Genomic DNA, 23,679 nt, shown 5'->3' on the forward strand with positions numbered 1-23,679 from the left:
TCCAGACCAGACTTTCCAGAGATTCTCCAGAGTTCATATGAAAAAACAGCTTTTGAGATTTCACTAAACTCTGAATTTCAATTGCCTGGGTGGTTCTGGGGCAGAGCACCAAATCCACAAAATGACCTTTAAGAGTAAATACTGACCTAAGGAACGACTTCTCTCAGGCTGTGAAAGGATTCTCTCATGGTCTAAACCAAGCTGTAGCCCACAGTTTGTGAGCTCCACTGATTTTGACACACAGGAGCCTTTGAGTTGCCAAAAGCCCAACTCTTAAACTGCTGCATCAACTCAAAACATTATCAAGTGATTGTCAAGTGTGAGAGAAGCAACTTTATGCCTACAAGCTGATTCTATCATGACTAACATTTGTGCTCCCGAAGCTGGTCCTGTTTTTTTTTTCCATTTTCTTCACAAGATGCAAAGAAATAAGGGAATGAAAGGGCATTCTGTATGTTTGCACACATTCCTTTTAGGTTTTAATAATTACAATGCAGGACATTTTTTATGTGGTGTGATGGGGTCAGTTCTTTGTGTGGTAAACTGAAAGAATGTGGAGGATGGGGATTAATATGAGAGGATAATGTGTCTTCCACATGTTGCTGCAACTTCTGCTTTCAAAGGCATTCAACATACACTATCCAGTTTGTTTCTGCACAAGCCTTTGGTGGTAAATTGACCAGCTCATGAACTAAACATCACACATTCAGTGTGTTGTAAATTGTACCTCCACCTCTTTAGACTCATTTCAATCTGCTCCCAACTTTCACGACAGATCACAGAGTCATCTGGAATTATTATAGTACATGGAGACTCTTGTCTGATCTTGTCCATCAACCTGGACATCACCACTGCAAGCAAAAGGGCTCAGGACTGATCCTTGTTACAATCCCACCTCCACCTTCAACTCAGTCTTATGAGCTGGAATCTGCCCAGCATAATTATTAGGTCCAGGAATTATGTTTCAAGTGTGACAGAAAATGCTGTCTATTATGGACTTCAAAAACTTCTACTAATTTTGGAGCTCCACCAAGGTTATATCCCATCATATATTTTAAAAGTAATATTTGAATTTTTTTCAATAAATAATGTGGCACAGCACGATCCACATTACTTTGTTGGTGATGTAAATCCATTAGTGCAATATTCCTAACCTTTACGTTAGACACTTAATTACAGTCTTCTGTCTGTACAGTGAGCACTTGCTGATGAAGCCTTGTAATCATATTGCCTAAAAAGCACACAATCACATTTTTACTTCATTAATGTGGAGCACTGCTATTATTTGCAGATTCATCTGAAAGCAGGTCAAATATGTCAAATTAAGACCATTCATGATATGAGATGTTTGATAATCCACCCCTAACTGAGGGCCAGAGCTTTTTCACTGACCAGGAATGCATTCCAATGGTCTCTGCGGGCTCTCAGGCAGGCACCCAAACATGCAAGCTAGCCTTGTTATCCCGTTCATTAAATAATTTCCTCTCATAAAGGCAAAAAGGATAATTTTATTAAGAATATTTGCTATCTGTGTAAATTAAAAACACAACAAGGCTCTTCGAACCCAGTTCATGTTATCTGTAGTTATGCTGCATTTACACATAACGATGACGAGTCACGAATGCCATGAAGTATGCATTCTTGGCCGCTGATCACGAATGTGATGATTCGGTGCAAAGGCATCAGGTGCCCCCAGGAACTGTCGGGACCTGCTAAGACATGTTAGGATTAATGACGTGTCGCTGGCGAATTATTACAAGCCATTACACACGGTTAAGAATATTGTCCCGCGCGTGTTGAGCACAACAGCGCATCATTACGTTCTGTCACAATCTGTCAGGAATGTTGTGAATTTGCCGAAATGTCTTCACACACCCTGCATATTCTTCCTACCACCAGCTGCTGAACAATTCAGATCGCTCCAAATTGCTCCTCAAAATCCAGATTAATCCACAGCAGAACAACTTTGTGATTGCAGGCTTAGTTGGACTCTGTGCCATGGAGTGGCACAGAAAAGAGGAGGAGGAGACAGAGTGAGCCAGATGTCCAGCTGCACATGGCTCTCCTCTGGTTCAGACTCCTTCTCCCAAACATCAGGCACAACAGCAGGTGGACACCTGCAGGAGTGCGCATTGGAATGAGACTTTTAGCTGACTTGGCATCATTGTCCTTCTTCGGCATATTGCAGCAATGAAACTGAATGCAGTGCAGCAGGTTTAATTATGCGCACATGAGAGAAGTGATTCATTGTGGCACACAGTGAAATGTCACGTTACACTTCATGTCAAAACTTGACAGTTTCCGTGTCAATTCGTAACAACACGTGACAGTTTGGGCTCCAAGAACCATCATAGGAACCACTACGAACGCTGTCACGCTCTATTAATAATAACCACTAATCAAGATGGATCAACACGCTCAGTTGCAAACTCCACGACATAAGGTGAAATGAGGGTGGTGCATGACATTCATGAAAGATTTTTTGACAGCCAAAAATATGCTCTACAAATATCACGAATGTCACGCACCTAAGCACACTGTTAAGAACCCTATTCAGATGCGTTAAGTCATGTTAGGAATGTCAGGAATGTGCCAAGAATGACACAAATATGACATTCATACCACGTCCTGCTTATCTGTGAACGCAGCATTAGTACAGATACTGTACATGGGTGGAAGGATTGACATATCTGAGATAGCCTCTATAAAATAGACAGACATTCCTGGAGATCATTTGGTTAACTGTAACTCAGGCAAGCTGATCTGGATTTGGACTATTGTCAAGGTAATCGCAGTCTGGTCCACAGAGAGGTTTTCTGGGCATGCCTTGACACTGCCCTTGAGGTGTTGGCAAATCAGCTGTAATATTTCCAGACAGCATGGCAAATCTTTTCATTTTTCTCTTATATACCACTCCATTAAAAGCTAAAGATTGAATCCCAAACGGATCGAAGACACTTCTATCTTAGCTTTGCCTAACATCTCTCCAATATAGTGTAAACTGAAACAGCATCCTGGAGGATCCATTAGGCCATTATAATGAACCAACCTCCATGAACCACTAACTTTGGCAGGAAATGGCTTTTTCCATTTTCACTCAGAGTTTCTCCTTGCACTACTTTGTCCTCTTGAACCAGCATCCCCTCCTGGCAAAGTCTCATGAAACAGACAAATAAAATAACTGTAGTCATACAGAAAGTGGCATGAAAAACATCAGGCCTTACAGCAGTATGACAGTCTAAACAGCTATGATGCCACTTTTTAAAAAGCATTGTCAAGAACTACAAGAGGCACATTAGGCTGGGTGGTTTGATTTGTCACATATTGCATCTATTCCAAGCACAACATGTCAAAACACAAATCAATAGAAACTATTGTGACAGCAAATATAAGAAAGAGGTCAGCAAGTATTTAAAGCAGTGCAATGGAAAATACTGTCCTAGTTTGGTACAGCAGCTGACTTTGCTTATACGTCTGACCTAGATTCACTGTACAGTCAAACTCATACAGTATATTATCTAATCCAAGACAAGGCAAACTGCTCTCGGGGAAAAGTAAGAGGTACAGTAACCTCAACAACGGGATTCATCTGATGATGATGAGCTATGGTGAAGGATGACTTATACACCTTAATATAATGTAATAAATGCCAGGTAAAACTACTCAGATGTATGCAGTGCGAAAAAAATGATCATAATAAACTAGATATAGTGAACAAAATGTCAGACAGAATATTCACAGTTCATTGCAATTCCAAATTTTCTGAAAAGAAACCTTACTGTTGCACAATCAGTTTCATATCTGCAAAACATAAAGTTTCCTTAACAAAAATTCATCATTGTGCTCCTCTCTGGTTTGTGTCACAGTCACTGTAACTGGACAGAAGTGATGATGTCAGTGCAAATGTGAGGTGTACCTACACATTTGTGCTACCTGTCATAAACACATTGCAATCACAAAGTAAACACATTGATATGGAGTGCTCACACAACCTGCTTCTATGGCATTAAACCAATGAAAATTGCATTTTTTTTTTATGTTCATTTGTACATAACCATAACATTGCTCTCCTAGACTAGATTATTGTAATGTTCTATTTTCAGGGTTACCGCAGTCCAGCATTAGGTGTCTTCAGCTGGTTCAGAACGCTGCTGCCAGACTTTTGACACAGAGCAGGTTTGAACATATCACACCCATTTTGGCTTCTTTACACTGTCTCCCTGTCTCTGTGAGAGCAGATTTTAAGGTTTTGTTATTCACTTAAAAAGTTGTTCATGGACTGGTGCCATCTTATCTGGCTAATTTGGTGGAACCTTATGTGACGGCCCAGGCTTTGCGGTCCCAGGATGCAGGACTACTCTGCGTTCCCAGGGTGAAGAAGAAGTCAGCGAGTCAAAGAGCTTTTTCTTATCGTGCACCCACCCTGTGGAATGGTCTTCCTGCGATTGTGAGGCAGTCAGTCCGTGGACATTTTTAAGTCAAGACTTAAAACCTATTTTTATTCTCTTTTTTATGAATAGTTTTTTATCTGTTTTATTCTTTAACTTCTGTTTTAATAATGTACTTGAATTTTTTTTATTTTTATATTATTTATTTTAATTTTTTTTGTTGAATTGTTCTGTGTGAGGTGCCTTGAGATGGCTTTTGTTGTGATCTGGCACTTTATAAGCGGATTAAATTGAATTGAAACTGAAATTGCTAAATTTGTACAGAGATGATGCGAACCACTACTTAATATGGGTTCTATTATTAATCCTTATTCAGCACATTTCTAAACAATTGGCCAATAAGCAAAACAAGTCAGGTCAAGTCTGAGAGAGTGCACTAGTGCTGTTTGGTGATATGTGGACACCCCTTTGGCCTTTTCAAGTTGTTGGGATCTTCAGTACAGAGCAGTGTTGCCACAGTTACTTTGGAAAAAGTAATCCAATTACTGATTACTGATTACTCCTTGAAAAAGTAACTTAGTTACTTTACTGATTACTCAATTGGAAAAGTAACTAAGTTAGATTACTAGTTACTTTTCCCAGCTGCCGACAACAACACTCTGCCACCTCAACATGACAATGATACCTGTTTTGCCAAAACTCACTTTATAGTCACCCTTTCTTGACTTCAATGAAAATAAATACTTGTTTTATAAAAAGTAAAATAAAGACATTTAAATTCTCTCTAAACATTTTACTTGTCCAAATTATTATTATAAGTAGTATTAGTAGTTGTAGTAAACAAAAAAGGCTTCAAAACTGGACCTTTAATCTAGAGGTGTTGTGGGGGGGCACATCGCTGCCCCACGCCCCTATTCAATCTGGATTCGCCCCTGCTTTGGCGTCTGAGCACAAAGAATGGATAACATTTATTTATACAGAAAACATGACCAGATTTACAGGTAAGAAAGTTTTATTGTGTTTTCACATCATGTGGTCCTCAGAAAGAGAATTTAGGTGCATTTGAGTGGAAAATAGTGTTAGTTGTTGACGTGTCGCGGAGGATCAGCTGTTTTTAGCAGCAGATACGGAGCGGCTCAGCTCAGAATTCTAAATAAAGGAGAAAAAAAAGCATAAAAATGTCTTTGTAAATCTCAGTGCAGGTGTGCTGTTATCACTGTGCTTTAAGAGGTGAGGACGAGTTGTAGCTGCTGTAGAAAACCGTGGATGAAAAGCTCACAGTTCGTTTAAAGTGGGCAGTTCAGTCGAACCCCGACCTCCTGCCCACGGATCAAGTTTAATGCTGCTATTGACCCACAATACAAAAATAATAGTAACGCACAGTGACTTGGAGAAGTAACTTTAATCTGATTACTGATTTGGAAAGATTAATGCGTTAGATTACTCGTTACTAAAAAAGTGGTCAGATTAGAGTAATCACTGGTACAGAGACACCTACACTTTGGATCGTGTTCAGAGAAACACCACAAGGCCATAATGTCAAAGCCGGTGTTCCCTCATAATGCAAGTAGTACTCCTCAACTCCCTAAATAACTGATCATTACACACAATCATTCCAAAGAATTCCAGTCATCACCTTAGGTTACCAATTAGAGTCCAAGTCTTGCAACCATGCACATAGGAAGGGAGGAAGTACCAGGTCCCTGAAGACTTTACGCTTTGCTCTCCTGCAACAATACCACCAAACACCTCTGTCCTGTGACCTCATGACTCCAAATGTCTCTCAACCAAACTGGCTGAGCTCCCAGAGACAAGAATATCTGTGCCGAGATGCACATTCACATTACAGGTATGCACCCACATAGAGTCCTTTCTTGGCACAGAAAAAAAAAGCCCAAAAAGGATTTACTTGAGTAAATCGCTAAACAAAATCAATCATATGGCTTGCTCAATAAATTGGCGTTTTTATTGCTCCAGTGGGCATTTTATTCATTGTACTTCACACCATAATGTAATGCAACAAATCAAATCTAAAATCAGTAAAAGGCATGCAATGTTGATACAAAGTATGGTAATGTGACTACATATTTTCCGCTCCCACTGCATGGGATTATTTTAAATGGCAATGGCTTTAAACAAAAATTTATGTCACTATACCTCAGAGCACCATAGCAATCCACACAACTCTTTTACCATTACAAATGTAATAGATGCCTTTAACTCGGCACATTCATTAATTTGTTCTGCAGTTTGCCCCTCAATCTGTCAGAAACCATTAAAGGGTTTGTACTTACTGTACTAGTGAATGGATTCTAAATCAAACAAGCCATAAAATCTTCTTAGCTGGTCTTGTTAATATTGGCAAAGGGATATGGAGTGACATCACCCAGCCAAGTGGGGCAGCTTTACTTCCACTACAGGAGGTGTTGAGATGTCAGTTAAATGCTCACTATGCTGCTGGAAACGGTCTCCATAACAAAATGTTGGTGAGTCGTTACTTTAGATTTCACTGAAAATGTTCGATGTTGTGAAATAAAACCGTCAAACAGACTTAGGTTGTGTCTGAAGAAGCAGTTTTTAACTTCGCCCTACTGTATTTCTTGCTCGAAACAGATCCAGCCAGAGTAGCATCAAAAATATAACCTGCATCAGAGAAATAAATGAATACTCCAAAAGCAGAAAACCTGCTCTGAGGCCACTGAAGTGCATGAGTTTCACATTCTGCATGGGTCATCACCAACAGACCACCTAACATAACTTTGCCCAGCGGTCACCTTAAAGTTAGTTAGTTAGTTAAAAGTGAATGAGGCCTCATTGTAAAGTATAGAACTGTGCAAGTTCATACATGTGCTGAAGAAAAAACTCAAAGGCCCCCGATAAACAGACTTCAAGGTATTGGAACATCTGCCTGAGTGTGACTCCCCATCGGGCTAAAATTCTACTGGACCAGAGTAAAAACAAATACATGAACCCAAAGGCAGGGCACGTGAGACTTCAAAGCAATACTACTTAACTGTGTTTCTTCCTATGGATTGGTGTGGTATGAGTTTTCACTTGTCCCCAATGTGGAAGCCAAGTTAACAGCCTGCCTGGTTAGTTTATCCTTCCACCTCTCTTTCTCCATTGTCCCTCTTGAAGAACATATGAAAGGCATTATTGTTTCACGGTCTATGCTCAACACTGACCTTATGGTTAGATTAGCTAAAAATGGGTACAAGCGACAGAGGAAAAGCGATGAGCTGAGATTCATTTTCAATTATAGTAAGCATTTCCAGCAAAAAGACACAATGGTTACTGTAATTCCTCCTGGTTCTTTTTGTAATATACTGCCCCTTATAAAGAATGAAATCTATATATTTCTCAGTTTGAATTTATTGAAAGTCATGCTGAAAACCAGGCCCGGGTCTCCAAAGAGAGAGACCACAGATGGACTCCATCTTGTGAAAAGACCTCAAACATGGCCAGCATCATGCTTTTATACAAGACAATGTAGGAATTACAGTGGGTGGGTTTTAGTCTCACAAACCTAATCTTACTGGCTCCCCACAGGCAGGGGGAGCCCTCCCTTTATCTGAAACTTATGCATGTGTGATGGAAGTGAAACTTAACTCAGTTAGAACCAGGTTCCAGACACTTCTAAACAGATAACAAAAGCAAATACTTGATAACTAACATGAAATAATTAACTAGCACAGATATTATCCATCAGTTGCTATGCTACCAGCAAGGCGGGGCCAAAATAGACAAGAAGTACATTTTATACAAATGCTGCAAAACTCGACACAGTGACTGCCAATCCAAATGAAAGCAGCGTGACATCTAACATTTTGTTTTCATTACTTACATTAATGTTATTACTGCCACCAACTGATAAATATGTGGGATCCATATGAATTCTTGTGCATTATGTTTTGTGGATTTTACTACTTTTTTGTGTGACAGGGAAGCCTGTATAGCAAGAGTTCTCTGCTATGGATGTAAAATATATCAAGCCAGAATTCCTACATAATTTAATGAAGGAAGGAAGGAAAGAGAATTTTAACTGGATGAGTTTAGACAAAATTAAACTGTAACATTAGATAAGCAGAATTAACCATCACCAGTACATCTGGGGATGTACTGGTAGAATGTTTTATATATATATTCAATGGTGGGCACAGCTAACCAAAACGTTAGCTTCAATAACCACTAACTGAAAAGTTAACTTTATAACGCTAAACCGATAAACCACAAAAAATATTTAGTGGAAGCTACAGCTAACTGCTAACTTTCAGTATTGTCTCCAGCACACTCTCAGCTAATGACAAGTCGGTTTTGAATTTAAGCACTGCCAATGCTTCTGATTAGAATCAAAGATAACAAACCCAACACAACCAACAAGTCAGTGCTTCTGTCTTTGTGTGCCCTGCCCACTGCTGTAAGGAAGAGTCATTTACATTCACAGCATACAGCGGTGAGACGTGAGACCAAAGTCCTCAAAAGGAATGTAGGTTTGACTTATGGTTTTGATTTATAAACCAAATTAATTCAGATAGTTTAACTACATTAATGTCAACTCTGTCATTTGTACAAAGTGAAAATATAACATATATATTTTAATTTTAAAATAATGCACTCATTCTTAAGTTTTGAACATTAACACACACAGGTGCCAAAAGGCCTTATGGGGAAACTGAGCCACCACTCATCACTGATTGGTTGATTCATTATATGTAAAAACCAACCAAGACACAAGTTAATGTAATGTGTGTTACAAATACAAATAAATGTGTATTTGTAAAATATGTCATTTTTTATTTGTTAAAAAAAAAGGCATTTACAAAACTGAAAATTCTGTTTAAGTTGTGATTCCTCAACAACCATGTGATATAACCGTGCACCATGCACACTGCCATCCAGTATATGGGTCAAAATGCATAGAACACTGCCATTATTTTGTTCAAATGACCATTTTGAACAATGCAAAACTTGGAAGAACATCCTTTGTTTGTCTGAATATCTTCATACTTTTTTTTAACCCCAGAATGTTTTAAATTGATACTAATTCTGTTTCTCTCAGTTTTAAAAAGGTTTCCATAAAAGACTTACTTACCATAAGCTGAATACCAATAAGACTCTATTTTTGGGTATGACTTTGATTTTGTTTGTTTGTTTGTTTTTGTACTTAAACCACTTGGTAGTTATAAAGTCAAGCATTTTCCTCCACTATTATGAACATTTGAGTGAATGACATGAAATGTAGAAAAACAATTGTGATCCTGCTGTATATGCCAGACTTATCCAGAGGTTAAACAGCTGACTAAGGACTCTCTGCAGCTGGCATCTGTAAACCCCACATGTCTTGCAGGCTTTCCATTAAATTGAGGTGGAATAATTAATAAGAGACCAGAAGACATTCCTGTTGTTAAAGGAAACATTCTGGCCTCCGGCCTAAACCAACAGTGGGAGCAAAAAAAAAAAAACAGGGCTGACTGCAGGCCAAAGCCTCCAGATGGGGCTAAGGAACAATGAACAAGCTGTGGACAAGAAAGGCTCAAGACAGGAACTAGAGACTCACAACAGAATGTTTAATTAGTTGATTGAAAATTTGCGCAAAAATGTTGACAAAAGTGCACGTGTGGATGTGTACTGTATTTATTTTAATTACTCACCACTCTCACTCTTCTCAATGATGTCAACCACCTCACCCGCTTGAAGGCTGATTTCTGCAGGCTCTTGTTTCTCGTAATTGGCCACCACGACATACTGTTCCAAGAGCATGGGATCTGATGCATCTACACCTGGGGTTGATGGGAAAAAACATGCTGTCAGCCAACTGCCGGACATAGGTCCACGAGAACGACTGCTGGGCACTCGCTGTGCCATAAGCCAATCTTTCAGGGCTCAGCCTATCGCAATATTCACAGTGCATCTTCCTGGAAGTCTAGCTGTAGAGCTGCATTCCTCTCCAGCCCCCCAGCATTAAGGGCACTGGAGAGAACCTCCTTCCTGCAAGATAGTGAAGGATCAAGTGGTCAACAGCAGAAAATCCATTCTGTGTACTGAAATCCAAAAAAGCCAGGTCAGTACATGTAGGTATAACCATGAACAGGCAGCAGCAGGAACGGCGCTGTATGGGCACAACGGTGCTAGAAAAGTGACGCTAAAGCTGGTTCAGGATCAGACAGAGGAGTGGGTGAAAAAAATGGTTTCCCTTGGAAAAACAAACCATCTGCTAAAAAGCCTCCTTCTCCTCAGTTGGGGCTAAAGCTGGAGGAAGAGTAGGGGGTTATGCACACCAATCATAAGAGACGACACCAGAGGTCTTAAATAGAACCAGATGAAGGGGCTGGATCTGCACACAGAGGGACGGTCTTCCACCTCTCTGAAATCTTATAGCTCTGACTACATCACGCAACCCAGCCAATGGAAATCTTCCTTTCTCTCCTTTGCCGATTTTAACCATTGAAGCTCTAGCGGTGACTTAGTTATGTGACCGCTTTCATCACATGATCACATTTATCACTTACAGTATGGCTCCAGCTGAGGGTGTGGATCTGTTTTTAATACACAAACAGATGTCTTCATCTATGCAGAGAACATACCTTATAAAAGGCCACTTTTTTCTTTCTTTCTTTAAATTTTTTTTTTTTTTTTTTTTGGTATGGCGGCATTAGCTGCGGTGCCTAATCAAAAAGGATTTCTTAAAACATCTTTGAAACTCAGACCGGACTAAATAAAGGCAGATCTAATGCAGTCCAGCTGGAGACAGAAGCAAACCCAGCTGACATGATGTTCACACATTAACATGAGCTTCTGGTGGCCACCGAATACAAAGCTACTAACAGATGGGGGCTACTGTACTACTGGACACACAGTTTATCTTAAATCTAACAATCCTGATAACATACATATACATATTTTATATATACAGTGAGGAAAATAAGTATTTGAACACCCTGCGATCTTGCAAGTTCTCCCACTTAGAAATCATGGAGGGGTCTGAAATTATCATCTTAGTTGCATGTCCACTGTGAGAGACAAAATCAAAAAAAAATTTTCTGGAAATCACAATGTATGATTTTTGCTGCAAATAAGTATTTGAACACCTGTGAAAATTATATTTATATTTGGTACAGTAGCCTTTGTTTGCAATTACGGAGGTCAAACGTTTCCTGAAGTTTTTCACCAGGTTTGCACACACTGCAGCAGGGATTTTGGTTCACTTCTCCACACAGATGTTCTCCAAATCTTTCAGGTTTGGAGTTTCAGCTCCCTCCAAAGATTTTCTATTGAGTTCAGGTCTGGAGACTGGCCAGGCCACTCCAGGACCTTGAAATGCTTCTTACGGAGCCCGTCCTTAGTTGCTCTAGCTGTGTGTTTGGGGTCATTGTCATGCTGGAAGACCCAGCCATGACCCATCTTCAATGCTCTTACTGAGGGAAGAAGGTTGTTTGCCAAAATCTCGCAATACATGACCCCATCCATCCTCCCTTCAATACGGTGCAGTCATCCTGTCCCCTTTGCAAAAGAGCACCCCCTAGAGTATGATGTTTCCACCCCCATGATTCACGGTTGGGATAGTTTTCTTGGGGTTGTTCTCATCCTCTAAACATGGTAGAGGGGGGGGCGCTAGCGAGCAGCGACATGTGAGGACTTGTTTGGACAGAGCTGCCGACCCGGGCAAAACTTTTTTTAAAAATAATATTGGTATAAAACAACTTTAGAGGGACAACATTTGTCTCTGACAGCAGAACAACGCTAGAGCATCATATTGACTGCTCCTTTCGCTCCCTCTTTTTACAACCAAAGGGTGAAATGCCTAAAGGAAAATGCCACAAGAAAGAGGCCTCCGCTAAAGCCTCGGACTCAGCTGAAGCCGCATCCGCAAATGAGGACTCCTCAGAGGAGGAGACCATGGACCTGACCGCTGTCATGGCTGCCATTGTAAGTAGCGAAAGTAGAATTTTGGCACGGATAGACTCAAGCACAGCGGACTTGAACACCAAGATAGACGCACTTCGAGATGATGTGGCAAAACAGGAGACTCGATTGAGCGATTTGGAATCCGGCCTGAATGCATATTCAGACAGAGCAGCTGCTACAGACAACGTGGTCGCCACGTTAAAAACAGAAATCATTTCACTCCGTCAGAAAGTGGAAGAAATGGACGGGAGTCAGCTTCGATACTGTGCGCGTCTGGTCGGGATAAAAGAAGGGCTTGAATCGTGTGAAGGGCGGCGGCCCACTGCGAGCATTGCTAAATTACTACAGGAGCTGCTGAGTCTGAACTTCACTCCAACCCTGGATGCGGCATACCGCGGCGCCCGCTGCACTAATGAGGGGGGGGGGCCCGAGAACCATCGTGATCAGATTCCACTATCTGCGGGAACGAGAGGAGATCTTTCAAGCAGCAGCTCGCCTGGCACCACTGATCCTGCACGATAAAAGAGTGAGCGTATTTCCTGACTATACGGTGGCGGTGGCGAGGAGGACAGCCGCCTTCGCCGAAGCCAAACGTTTACTTCGGAGCTGCCAGGGTGTCAGGTTTGGTATGTGGTTCCCTGCGACACTTCGCATCACAGATTCGTCGGGTCAGGAGAAGCGGTTTGAAGACCCAGCAGCGGCAGTAGAATACATAAAAAAAAACCTGAAGCCTAAGGTCGCGTTAATTTAAGCAGCTGGACAATGGTGACTGGGTGCAAACAAAACTGATAAAAGTGAAAGATCCTCCCCCACATTTGACTGTCTATAAAATCGGGAGGGAAGAGACTGTTTTTCTCATTTTTTGTGTGTAAGGTAGATATGGACAAGCTGGAAGTGTACACAATTTGAATGTGAGTCCTTAGGTGGAATGTAAATCGGATAAAAATTACTGGTGTTAGGATACACGCCACACAGATACTACAATACCCCTAAAAGTTTTAGTCACCCCCCCCTTTTTTTTTTTTCTCTCCGCTACATCTATAATCTGGAACCCCTACAGAATCTCGTTATCCCAGCCCGCTGTGAACAGTTGAATCCAATATTTGTTATATAGGGGAGAGGGAGCTCCCACCTTTTGTTATTTATTCCCTTTTTTTTTTAAACACCAGGGGGACAGGCACAGCATTGAGGTGTGGGTTGACAAGAAGCACCCAAAAAATCACCTGTAGAAGGCAGAGGCTCATTCAGGATCAGTGGGGAAGAGAAGGGGAAGGGAAGAGGGAGGGGAAGGAGAGGGAGGGGAAGGAGGGAATAAAAAAAAAAATTCCTTTTTTTTTTCACCGTTGGTGGTATACGGATGACTTTTATTCTGTGTTCTTTCCAATTTATAAATATTATGGTTCGCCCTGGTCGGGGCCTGGCAGGAGAATAGGTTAGATGAGTATTAGCAGCATAACGCTAGAAGGAGGTGGTGCGATCTCGAGAAGTTTAGTAGATCAGCACATAGGTTCAAGGCTCAATTTTAGTTTAGGGGTAGGACAGGGACTTGCTTTAGTTCTTTTATTTTCTTTCTTGACTACCTTAGAAATACAATGTCTGACATGCAGAAGCCAGCTTATACTCGCTTTCTGAGTTGGAACATAAAGGGAGTCCATAATCCAGTGAAGCGTAGTAGGGTACTGGCACACTTAAAAACATTAGGAAGTGACATTATGTTTTTACAGGAGACTCATTTACGATCAAACGAATGTATAAAACTAAAGAAAGCTTGGATAGGACAATTATTCTGCTCAAAAAACGATGACAGATTATGTGGCACAGCAATTTTGGTTAGAAGGGGTATCCCCTTCATCCCATCACAAACTGTGTGTGACTCCAGGGGTAGATATGTTATAGTGACTGGCAAGCTATATGGTACACAAGTAACGTTGGCTAACATATATGGACCCAATTGGGATGACCCCCCTTTTTTTTTACTAAATTTATAGCAGCACTACCAGATCTTAACAACAACCAATTGATACTGGGGGGCGATTTCAACTGTGTTCTGCATCCAAAATTAGATAGGTCAAATTTTAACCCAAACAGTAAGATTTCTAATTCTGGTGCAGTTATACAATAATTCATGGGCACATATGCACTTTTCGACCCCTGGCACAGAGATAACCCAACTGCAAGACAATACTTTTTCTTCTCCCCAGTCCACCACTCTTTTTCCAGGATTGATTTTTTTCCTGGTAGATAGCAAGACTCTTCCTATGGTTAAAGATTCCCAATACAACAGTATAGTCATCTCTGATCATGGGCCAGTACAGCTGGACATATGTTTCCCAGAATGTGTCAGACCATGCCATACATGGCGATTTGACCCTCTGTTACTACTTAAGGACTCGTTCAAGAAATTAATCTCCCAACAAATTGATAGCTTTTTGGAGTTTAACCGTACACCAGGTATGCCATTAACCACAGTGTGGGAGGCCCTTAAGGCCTATCTCAGGGGCCAGATAATATCCTATACGGCCTACGAGAGAAAGAAACGCAAGCAGCGCCTAAGTGACTTGTCCGACAATATAGCAGAGGTGGACCGTAAATACGCTGACTCCCCAACGCCTGAACTCTACAGAGAAAAATTACTATTAAAAACTGAATTTGACAATCTCTCCACTAAGCAAATAGAACAGCTATTCTTTAAATCAAAACAAAGATTTTATGAGCATGGGGAGAAGGCTGGAAAGCTCCTAGCTCACCAAATTATGCAGTCCACTGCAGTTAATACTATTCCTGAAATTCAGACAGAACTAGGGGAGATAACTACCCGAATATAATAAACCAAGAGTTTAAGCAATATTACACAAATCTTTATAAATCGGAGCCACCAGATGACCCGTCGGACATTACTACATTCTTGGAAGGACTGACAATTCCAAAAATTACCCCGGAAGTTAGTTTGCAGATAGAAAAACATATCACAACAGAAGAAGTAGTGCAGGCAATCAAATCAATGCAAAGTGGTTGTTGTGTGGGCCGCTGAAGAGGAGGTACTGCTGGCCCACCACCACCAGAGGGCGCCCTGCTTGGAGTGCGGGCTCCAAGCACAAGAGGGCGCCAGACCCAGAAGAAGTGACAGCTGTCACTCATCCTCTGCACCAGCTGTCACTCGTTCATCATCAGCACCATAAAAGCCGGACTGCAACTCCACCTCCCCGCCGAGAAATCGACTACCATTACCAAGGTAATTTCTCTGTGAACTTAAGACTGTGTATCTGTCTAAACTCTTCTTTGCAGCCATTTTCCTGTCGGTGAGACTCGTCTGTGGAGGTGGCGTTTGAGGTGTTCAGCGACGGCTTCGCAACACCTCCCACCCAGATAAGTGCTCAAGCAGGAGCTGCACGAGTGTGTGCTTGGAGGTGGAGGCGCTTCCTCCCTCGTTAACTGTGGATTTACTGAGTGTGCGGACTCACACTCACTCATCATATTTCTGCTTTCTGCCAGCAGTACCAGGGTCGACAGCCGAAGACAGAGGCCACCTGGGGACTCTGGACTTGGCGGCTCCGGTGTTCTTCAGACCGTTGGTGGTGGAGGCCGTGTGGGACGCAGCTTCTCTCTCGTCGGGGGTTTTCTATCTTCGAGCCTGCCCACACGTCACCTGGTGTTAAATTGACTGTGCAGATTACAGTACGTTTCGTTGTGTATTATCGCAACATTAAATTGTTACCTTTTTGGCTTATTCATTGTCCGTTCATTTGCGCCCCCTGTTGTGGGTCCGTGCTACGACACCTTCCCAACAGGATTTCTCGGCCATCGTCATGGATTCCGAGGGGCGTCAACCCGAGCTTGAACGGCCAATGGAAGAGCCAGGAGCGCAGGCGTCAGCGGGAGGCGTGTTGAGTGAGCTGCAGCAGATCTTAACCGCCTTCACGGCTCGGTTAGATTTAGTGACCGAGCAGAATGTCCTCCTTAATCGGAGGGTGGAGGCTCTCACCGCCAGGGTGGAAGCGCGCGATCAGGGCGCTGCTGCAGCCACTCCTCTGGCTGGTCCTGGGCCTGTATCAGACGTTCCACTGGTCGTTCAACGAACCCCCCCACCGTCCCCTGAAGCATACATAAGCCCTCCGGAACCGTACGGGGGCTGTGTCGAGACATGCGCGGACTTCCTCATGCAGTGTTCGCTCGTCTTTTCACAGCGCCCTGTCATGTACGCATCAGACGCTAGCCGGGTGGCTTATGTTATTAATTTGCTTCGAGGAGAGGCACGCGCATGGGCTACGGCGCTTTGGGAGCAGAATTCACGGCTCCTAACGTCTTATACTGGGTTTGTACGGGAGTTCAAACAAGTGTTTGATCATCCCAACAGAGGCGAGACCGCTTCGAACGTGCTGCTGTCGATGAGACAGGGGCGCCGTAGCGCAGCCGAGTATGCAGTCGACTTCCGCATCGCGGCAGCGAGGTCCGGCTGGAATAACGTTGCGCTCCGCGCCGCCTTTGTAAACGGACTGTCCCCGGTCCTTAAGGAGCACCTACTGGCTAAGGAGGAACCACGGGATTTTGACGGGCTTGTCGAGTTAGTTATACACTTAGACAACCGTTTAAACGAGCATCGTCGGGAGCAGGTCGGGGGGCGTGACCGGGCACGAGCCGTCCCTCCCCCTTCCGGTTCCGACAAGGTGACGTCGTCCCCACGCTTCACTGCCAGAGAGCTCCGTGTGGCTACAGCTCCCCCTGCTGAGGAGGCTATGGACACGAGCAGGGCCAAATTAAGATCAAATATCAGACAAAGGAGGCTGGCCCGCGGGGAGTGTTTTGTCTGCGGCTCTTGCGAGCACATGCAGAAGGACTGCCCCCAAACGGTCAAACTACAACGCCCGTCCTTAGAAACTGGGCTAAGGGTGGGCCATAACACGCACGCGGGAAAACCCCGCAAATCTGCACGAATCCCAGTAACAATCCTTTGTGGGGATTTAACCCTTCACGCCCCAGCACTGGTAGACACGGGGTCTGAAGGGAATCTGCTGGACAGCAGATGGGTAAAAGTAGGAAGTAGGGCTCCCTCTGGTGGCTCTGCCGACACCATTGCGGGTGCGAGCACTAGATGGCACCCTGCTTCCATTAATCACACATCAGACACAACCAGTGACTTTGGTTGTGTCTGGGAATCACAGGGAGGAGATAGTGTTCCATGTAACACCTTCTACCTCCCGAGTAATTTTGGGCTTTCCATGGATGGTGAAGCACAATCCCCGGATAGATTGGCCATCCGGGGTTGTCACGCAGTGGAGCGAAACCTGCCACCGGGAGTGTTTAGGATCCTCGGTCCCTCCCGGCACTACGGCTAATGAGGAGGTCAAAGTCCCCCCCAATCTATCGGCGGTGCCAAAGGCGTACCATGATCTTGCTGACGTTTTCAGCAAAGATCTGGCCCTCACTCTTCCCCCGCACCGACCGTATGATTGTGCCATCGATTTGGTCCCGGGCGCTGAGTACCCGTCCAGTAGGTTGTACAACCCCTCACGTCCGGAACGGGAATCAATGGAGACCTACATCCGGGACTCCTTAGCTGCCGGGCTGATCGGGAACTCCACCTCCCCGATGGGTGCTGGTTTCTTTTTTGTGGGTAAAAAAGACGGTGGACTCCGTCCATGCATTGATTACAGAGGGCTGAACGAGATCACGGTTCGCAACCGATACCCGTTACCTCTGTTGGATTCAGTGTTCACGCCCCTGCATGGAGCCCAAATTTTCACTAAATTGGATCTTAGAAACGCGTACCACCTGGTTCGGATCCGGAAGGGAGACGAATGGAAGACGGCATTCAACACCCCGTTAGGTCATTTTGAGTACCTGGTCATGCCGTTCGGCCTCACTAACGCCCCCGCGACGTTCCAAGCTTTGGTAAATGACGTCTTGCGGGACTTCCTGCATCGGTTCGTCTTCGTATATCTGGACGATATACTCATCTTTTCCCCGGACCCTGAGACCCATGTCCAGCATGTACGTCAGGTCCTACAGCGGTTGTTGGAGAACCGGCTGTTTGTGAAGGGCGAGAAGTGCGAGTTCCACCGCACTTCTTTGTCCTTCCTGGGGTTCATCATCTCCTCCAACTCCGTCGCCCCTGATCCGGCTAAGGTTGCGGCGTTGAGAGATTGGCCCCAACCAACAAGCCGCAGGAAACTACAGCAGTTCCTAGGCTTTGCAAATTTCTACAGGAGGTTCATTAAAGGTTACAGTCAGGTAGTTAGCCCCCTGACTGCCCTGACCTCCACCAAGGTCCCCTTCGCCTGGTCGGATCGGTGCGAAGCCGCGTTCCAGGAGTTGAAACGTCGGTTCTCGACTGCACCAGTTCTGGTGCAGCCTGATCCTGATTGCCAGTACATAGTAGAAGTGGACGCCTCTGACTCAGGGATAGGAGCCGTGCTGTCCCAGAGCGTGGAGGCTGATAAAGTCCTCCATCCTTGTGCCTTTTATTCCCGGAGGTTGACCCCCGCTGAACGGAACTATGACGTCGGCAATCGGGAACTTCTTGCGGTGAAGGAGGCTCTTGAAGAGTGGAGACACCTGCTGGAGGGGGCATCGTTGCCCTTCACGGTTTTCATGGACCATCGGAACCTGGAGTACATCCGGACCGCCAAGCGGCTGAACCCCAGGCAAGTCCGCTGGTCTCTGTTCTTCACGTATCGCCCCGGGACCAAGAACCAAAAACCAGATCCATTGTCCCGGGTGCACGAAGAAGAAGCCAAAGCGGGGCTGTCGAACCCCACCGAGACCATCATCCCCGAGTCCACTGTCGTGGCCACCCTCACCTGGGACGTGGAGAAGACCGTCCGGGAGGCCCTGACAAGGAGCCCGGACCCGGGGACTGGCCCCAAGAACCGACTGTACATCCCACCAGAGGCAAGAGCTGCCGTATTGGACTTCTGTCACGGGTCCAAGCTGTCCTGTCATCCCGGAGTGCGTAGGACCGTGGCAGTAGTCCAGCAGCGCTTCTGGTGGGCGTCCCTGGAAACCGACGTCCGGGACTACGTCCAGGCCTGTACCATCTGCGCCAGGGGCAAGGCAGACCATCGGAGGACGACGGACCTCCTCCAACCCCTGCCAGTGCCTCATCGCCCCTGGTCTCACATCGGCCTGGATTTCATCACGGGCCTCCCGCCGTCCCAGGGCAACACCGTGATTCTCACGATAGTGGACCGGTTCTCCAAGGCGGCCCACTTCGTGGCCCTCCCGAAGCTCCCGACGGCCCAGGAGACGGCAGACCTCCTGGTCCACCACGTCATGCGGCTGCATGGGATACCATCGGACGTTGTATCAGATCGTGGTCCCCAGTTCTCTTCACAGGTGTGGAAGAGTTTCTGCAAGGAGCTGGGGGCCACCGTGAGTCTCTCGTCCGGGTACCACCCCCAGACCAACGGCCAGGCAGAGCGGGCCAACCAGGAGTTGGAGCAGGCCCTTCGGTGTGTCACCTCCGCGCGTCCGGCGGCCTGGAGTCACCATCTGGCCTGGATCGAGTATGCCCACAACAGCCAAGTTTCGTCTGCTACCGGCCTCTCCCCTTTTGAGGCATGTTTGGGGTACCAGCCCCCATTGTTCCCACTGGTGGAGGGAGAGGTCGGTGTGCCCTCGGTCCAGGCCCACCTCAGGAGGTGCCGCCGGGTGTGGCGGACCGCCCGCTCTGCCCTATTACAGGCCCGGACGAGGGCTAAGACCCATGCGGACCGCCGACGTTCCCCGGCCCCCACATACCAGCCCGGGCAGGAGGTGTGGCTTTCAACAAAGGACATCCCGCTTTGTGTGGACTACCCTAAGTTAAAGGACAGGTACATTGGACCATTTCAAATCCTCAAGATCATCAACCCGGCCGCAGTGAAGCTCCGACTCCCGGCTTCACTGCGGATCCACCCTGTATTCCACGTGTCCTGCATCAAGCCATACCGCACCTTGCCCCTCTGTGCACCTGGACCTACGCTGCCTCCTGCCCGGCTCATCGACGGGGAGCCTGCTTGGACGGTCCGCAGGCTCCTGGAGGTCCGTCGTAAGGGCCAGGGGTTCCAATACCTGGTGGACTGGGAGGGGTATGGACCTGAAGAACGCTCCTGGGTGAAGAGGAGCTTCATCCTGGACCCGGCACTCCTGGCCGAGTTCTACGCAAGACACCCGGACAAGCCTGGTCGGGCGCCAGGAGGCACCCGTTGAGGGGGGGGTCCTGTTGTGTGGGCCGCTGAAGAGGAGGTACTGCTGGCCCACCACCACCAGAGGGCGCCCTGCTTGGAGTGCGGGCTCCAAGCACAAGAGGGTGCCAGACCCAGAAGAAGTGACAGCTGTCACTCATCCTCTGCACCAGCTGTCACTCGTTCATCATCAGCACCATAAAAGCCGGACTGCAACTCCACCTCCCCGCCGAGAAATCGACTACCATTACCAAGGTAATTTCTCTGTGAACTTAAGACTGTGTATCTGTCTAAACTCTTCTTTGCAGCCATTTTCCTGTCGGTGAGACTCGTCTGTGGAGGTGGCGTTTGAGGTGTTCAGCGACGGCTTCGCAACACCTCCCACCCAGATAAGTGCTCAAGCAGGAGCTGCACGAGTGTGTGCTTGGAGGTGGAGGCGCTTCCTCCCTCGTTAACTGTGGATTTACTGAGTGTGCGGACTCACACTCACTCATCATATTTCTGCTTTCTGCCAGCAGTACCAGGGTCGACAGCCGAAGACAGAGGCCACCTGGGGACTCGGGACTTGGCGGCTCCGGTGTTCTTCAGACCGTTGGTGGTGGAGGCCGTGTGGGACGCAGCTTCTCTCTCGTCGGGGGTTTTCTATCTTCGAGCCTGCCCACACGTCACCTGGTGTTAAATTGACTGTGCAGATTACAGTACGTTTCGTTGTGTATTATCGCAACATTAAATTGTTACCTTTTTGGCTTATTCATTGTCCGTTCATTTGCGCCCCCTGTTGTGGGTCCGTGCTATGACACCTTCCCAACAGTGGTAAGGCTGGAGGGCCTGATGGGTTTCCAATTGAAATATACAAGGAATTCTGTGAAAATTAGCGCCTATCCTCAGCCAGTTACATCAGGATATATTTGAACAACGGAAATGACCCCAAACCATGACTCAGGCTATGATTTCAGTTTTGCTTAAAAAAGATAAAGACCCTTTATCATGCAGCTCATACCGTCCAATAAGCCTCTTAAACTGCGACTATAAAATCCTTACAAAAATATTAGCCACCCGCATAGACAGTGTAATTCCAACAGTCATCAACTCAGACCAAACCGGCTTCATCCCAGGTAGACAGTCATTTTATAATATGCATAGATTATTTAATATCTTGTATACCCCATGCTCTGCGGCTGGGGAGACCACAGAGATGGTGGTCTCCCTAGACGCAGAAAAAGCATTCAATCGGGTGGAATGGCAGTATTTGTTTGCGGCTTTGGAAAGATTTGGCTTTGGACCATCATTTTTAACATGGATCAAAATAATATATGATGCACCCACTGCAGCTGTTCGGACCAACAATAACATTTCTGATTATTTTTCTCTCTACAGGTCCTGCAGACAAGGGTGTGGTCTCTCCCCATATTTGTTTGATTTGGCAATCGAACCCCTTGCTATAGCCCTTAGAGCAGATGAGGGTATTATAGGTATCTCTCGTGCCGGTAAGGTCCATAAAGTGGCCCTATATGCAGATGATCTACTCTTGTACATATCCGAACCCACAGTATCAATTCCAAGGTTATTACAGATACTAGAAAACTTTAGACGTCTCTCAGGTTACAAGCTAAATTACTCTAAGAGCCTGCTCTTTCCAATTGGTGGCACAGATGAGGATTACACCAAAGTTTCCATTTAAAATAGAACATAACACATTTATATACCTGGGAATTAAAGTTACTCGTAGCATGGAGAACTTGGAAAAGCACAACTTCAGCGTGTTATTGGAGCAAACAAAACAAGACTTCGAGAAATGGTCAACTATACCACTTTCGTTGGCAGGTCGTATCAACATAGTTAAAATGACGGTTTTACCGAGACTCCTTTATGTGTTCCAGATGATCCCTGTATTTATTCCAATGAAAACATTCAAGCAGCTAGATGGATTAATTGCTTCATTTATATGGAACAGTTCCAACCCTAGGATGAAAAAGCTGTACCTGGAAGTTCCCAAAAATGCGGCTGGATTGGGATTACCCAATTTTCTTTGGTATTATTGGGCTGCTAATATAGTAAAACTAAATTATTGGATTTATACATATGAGAATAAAACGGATCCAGACTGGGTTCACATGGAATTGTTATCCAACCCGCTACCAACAGTGACATCGGCGATACCACGCAGCTCTAGTACACTGTTTACAAACCCAATCGTCAAAGCCACACTTTGAATATGGTCACAGTTTAGAAGACACTTTGATTTAAAACAATACAGTAGGTATTTCCCAATGTGTATCTGTGATTTATGATATGATAGGGGAACTGAAACCACGGTCATGGGAGAAAGCTAAATTGGCATGGGAAAAAGATTTAGGAGTTAAGCTTTCTAAAGATCTATGGCAACACAGTTTGAAACGTATTCATACTTCTTCATTGTGTGTACGTCATGGTCTAATTCAATTTAAAGTAGTCCATCGCCTACACTATTCAAGGGATAAATTATCCAAACTCTTTCCCACTATAGATCCTGGCTGTCCAAGATGCAGTCATGTACCCGCTACAACAGGACATATGTTTTGGTCATGTGCCTCCCTTAACGACTATTGGAGACAGATATTCGAAGTGTTTTCTAAAATTTGTGGCCAGACTATAACACCTGACTATCATACAGCCATTTTTGGCATACCGCCTCCAGGCCACAAAGTTTCTAATCTTCAAGCAAATGCCTTGGCATTCACCTCTTTACTTGCATGCAGACTTATACTCTTTAATTGGAAATCAAACTCAGCCCCGTCATTTCTGCAGTGGTTGAGGGAGGTACTATCCTTTCTACTCCTGGAAAAGCTGAGGTACAAGATATATAAAGCCCGTAAAAATTTCACTCTGACCTGGACTCCCTTTATAGAGTTCATAGAAGGTTTTTCCTTCTGCTGATGTACTTTAGCATCCGTTGCACTGGATAGTTGAAAGTATTCTAACTTTGATGCAGCTATAACACCAACTCAGCTAATACACCATGAGACGTTCCTGTCTGGCAACTTTTTGTACTGGATCTTGTTCGTTTCATTTCATTTCTTGTTTTGTTTTTTTTTCCATGAGCCTAATGGGGTGGGGGTAGGGGGGTTTCATGTTGCACATGTGTTCAGTGTGTGTGTGTGTTTGTTAACTGAAAATTGTAAAATAAAGTTTTGAAACATGGTAAGTAGAGTTGATTCCAAAAAGCTCTATTCTGGTCTCATCTG

At 44.9% G+C, this 23,679-nt stretch overlaps 1 protein-coding gene across 2 annotated transcripts in view; it reads right to left on the bottom strand.

Annotated features, from left to right (window-relative positions):
• Positions 1-23,679, bottom strand: part of LOC117524031 (SH3 and PX domain-containing protein 2A-like) — a 142,217-nt gene that overhangs the window by 35,854 nt on the left and 82,684 nt on the right. For both annotated transcript variants that reach the window (XM_034185758.1, XM_034185757.1), the window contains exon 7: positions 10,040-10,168. In XM_034185758.1, coding sequence (XP_034041649.1) covers positions 10,040-10,168 — 129 coding nt within the window. The remainder of the gene's footprint in view (positions 1-10,039; positions 10,169-23,679) is intronic.

The sequence above is a fragment of the Thalassophryne amazonica genome, chromosome 13 (genome assembly GCF_902500255.1).
Source record: "Thalassophryne amazonica chromosome 13, fThaAma1.1, whole genome shotgun sequence".
NCBI lineage: Eukaryota > Metazoa > Chordata > Actinopteri > Batrachoidiformes > Batrachoididae > Thalassophryne > Thalassophryne amazonica.